This window comes from Sinocyclocheilus anshuiensis, unplaced genomic scaffold, assembly GCF_001515605.1.
Source record: "Sinocyclocheilus anshuiensis isolate Anshui unplaced genomic scaffold, SAMN03320099.WGS_v1.1 scaffold644, whole genome shotgun sequence".
NCBI classification, from domain to species: Eukaryota; Metazoa; Chordata; class Actinopteri; order Cypriniformes; family Cyprinidae; genus Sinocyclocheilus; species Sinocyclocheilus anshuiensis.
The window spans coordinates 394,710-397,346 of NW_015557092.1; the positions used below are offsets into that span (position 1 = coordinate 394,710).

The window sequence follows — 2,637 nt, forward strand, 5'->3', positions numbered from 1 at the left end:
CCTAATCCAGAAACCACCGTGTTTCTGCTGTGATTTTTTTTTTTTAACATATGTTTTCATGGATAATACAACTACGAAATAAAATAACTTCACTAAAAAAAATGGTTGTATAAGCAATATTCACTCAGAAATTGCTAGTAAATTACGCAATTAATTACAAGTCAACGGCAAGTAACGCAGTGAATTAAACGTGAAATTTTAAAGCAGAGAGACTGAAACAGTATTTTCCTCTACAATGCGTTCAAATAAATAACTAAATGTGTGTGTGCTGTATGTGCAGTGTTTGTGAGAGGCGCTGCGGTTCTTCCTCCGGCCTGCAGGCGGCGACGGCGCGTCTCTCGCCGGCTCGAGGTTCGGGCGCTGACTGCAGATGAAGTGCAGTATGGCGGAGCGACGCTGAAACACAATAAACCTGTGCGAAAAACATCGGGGTAAAACCCCGAAATCCTACCCTACCGATTCGCCCCACAATCCGGCCGCTCTGCGATCATAATCACACTCGGACCCGCGGCTCGATAATCGCGCTCTTTCTGTTTGTCGCCGACGGTGTTTTTGTTTCGTCGCGACACTTTACGATCCCATAACAAGGCAAACTAACGTATTAGTCTTTCATTTTCACCTTTATTACGCGTATACGCATTTAAAATACATTTAATTCTTCATTAAACGGCAAATCGTCGCTTCGGTGCAGAAATCAAAACACCGCAGGAGTGAATGTAAAGGCTTTATTTATTATTTCACCGAACGGCAAAACGATGGAGAAAAAGCAGCATAAATCAGACAAACATCACCGCCATCATCATCCTCATCATCATCCTCATCCTCACCAGTCCTCCAGCAGCAGCAGCGGGGAGTCCGGCGGCAGCAGCCCGGCTCACGGGGCGCCCAGAGCGGCCAACGCCTTCGCCAACGACGGCAGCTTCATGGAGCTGTTCAAGAAGAAGATGGAGGAGGAAGAGAGGAGGAAGAGAGAGGGCGAGGAAGAGGAGAAGACGAAGAGCTCTCCTGCGGCTCCGGACAAGAAGCCGCTAAGTGCGAGCAGCTTTGTAAGAACGGCAGTGGACGAGCTTTACATTAGCGTAACACACGCACACACACACATAAAGAGAGGGGTGTCAGTAGTTTCGGGCCACTGTCGCTTCCTAAAGCCCGTGTAACGCTGTCAGTCTGTTCCTGTTTGACTCAGGTGGGCAAGCGGAGAGGAGGCGCGAGACTGGCACTCAAGACCGGGATGGTGGCCAAGAAACAGAAACTCGACTCCGAGGTGAGATACATGCTGTTCAATCACGGTTATTAGCGATATGAATAAAATACGAATGACTATAGTTTACATCAGGGCCGTGCACAGACCTTTTGAGGGGCATGTGCTGAAACTTATCAGCAATCATAAATTTCTTAGAAATATATTTTACCTAGGTGACGAGGATCACTCAGTCGCTTTGTGTCAAACTCAAATGCAGTTACGGGGTTTTTGACCAGTGAATGTGTGCAAATGTGCATTTTGTCTGTCATTAAAACGGCGGCGTTACGTTTTCATCACCAGGTGTTTGTTGTAGCTATATGGGCGCGGCGCTCAGTTTCAAATACATAAATTATGAGCCTTTATAGACAGTGTTTCTTGCGTAAAGAAAACGCTGTACTTATTCAAACAACAAGATCTTTATTTACCCTTGCAGACCTAGTTCAGCTGCTGTGGAACTTCAGTTCATTCAGTCAAGATAGAGGGGGTGGAGTTATGAGGTTTACTGACAGTTTGAGCGGATCCAACAAGATTTAGTCACGAGCTCTTTTTAATACCTTTCATTAGCTAAATATTTGTAAAGCAGACAGACAGATGTAAAGGGTGACCAATATCACTGATTTATTGAAGGAAAAAAAAACACCATCACCAAAAAAATGGCACTTCGGAGTGTAAGGGCAAAAAGGGCATGTGCTCTGCACAGGTTGAGCCCTACCTGTGCACGTGCCTGGTTTACATTATGACGCTATATGGAGATTCATACCGTAGATTCATACAAATAACGTATATACATCAGGGGTCTCCAACCTTATTTCATTCGCGAGATACTTTGTAAAAATGAAAGCGGCTGAGAGCTACCCATATTACACAATACTTAAATCTCTTAAATAATGTATATCAGAACAAACTGTTATACACGGCATTGTTAAAATGTGCTGGAAATATTAAATAAAGTACTGATACACACACTGAAATAATTTTACCAAGTTTTATGACTAAAGCCAACAAATAAAATTAGCAGCACACTATGCACTTTGTTTGCATAAACAGTGAAATATAAACATTAAAAAATGATGGCCGGATTTTAAAGTAACAAAAAATGATAACCTGTTATCTACTGACATGTACTACATGTTCAAGTAAAGATTTGACTTTTATTATTTTTTTTTAATTATAACATTTCAGCTGTTAAATCTTTTTTTTTTAATAAAAAGGATTAGTCAGGATGATACATTTTATCTGGTCCATAAACAGTTCTACATAAACTAATGTAGAAACTGAACACTTCTGATACCAAGGTAGCCTATTCGCATTGGTCTGAACCATAGACTGTATAAAAACATGGATGTAGTGTCCGTGACGTCACCCGTAGGTTTCCGAAGAGCGTTTTTGAAGCT

The 2,637-nt window shown here is 42.2% G+C and overlaps 1 protein-coding gene across 1 annotated transcript in view; it reads left to right on the plus strand.

Moving 5' to 3' along the window:
• Positions 1–280: 280 nt before the first annotated feature.
• Positions 281–2,637, plus strand: part of LOC107677344 (uncharacterized protein C19orf43-like) — a 4,875-nt gene continuing 2,518 nt past the window's right edge. Inside the window, exons 1-2 of the mRNA XM_016472225.1 lie at positions 281–1,046; positions 1,187–1,264. Of these exons, the coding sequence (XP_016327711.1) occupies positions 756–1,046; positions 1,187–1,264 (369 nt within the window). The 5' untranslated portion in view covers positions 281–755. The remainder of the gene's footprint in view (positions 1,047–1,186; positions 1,265–2,637) is intronic.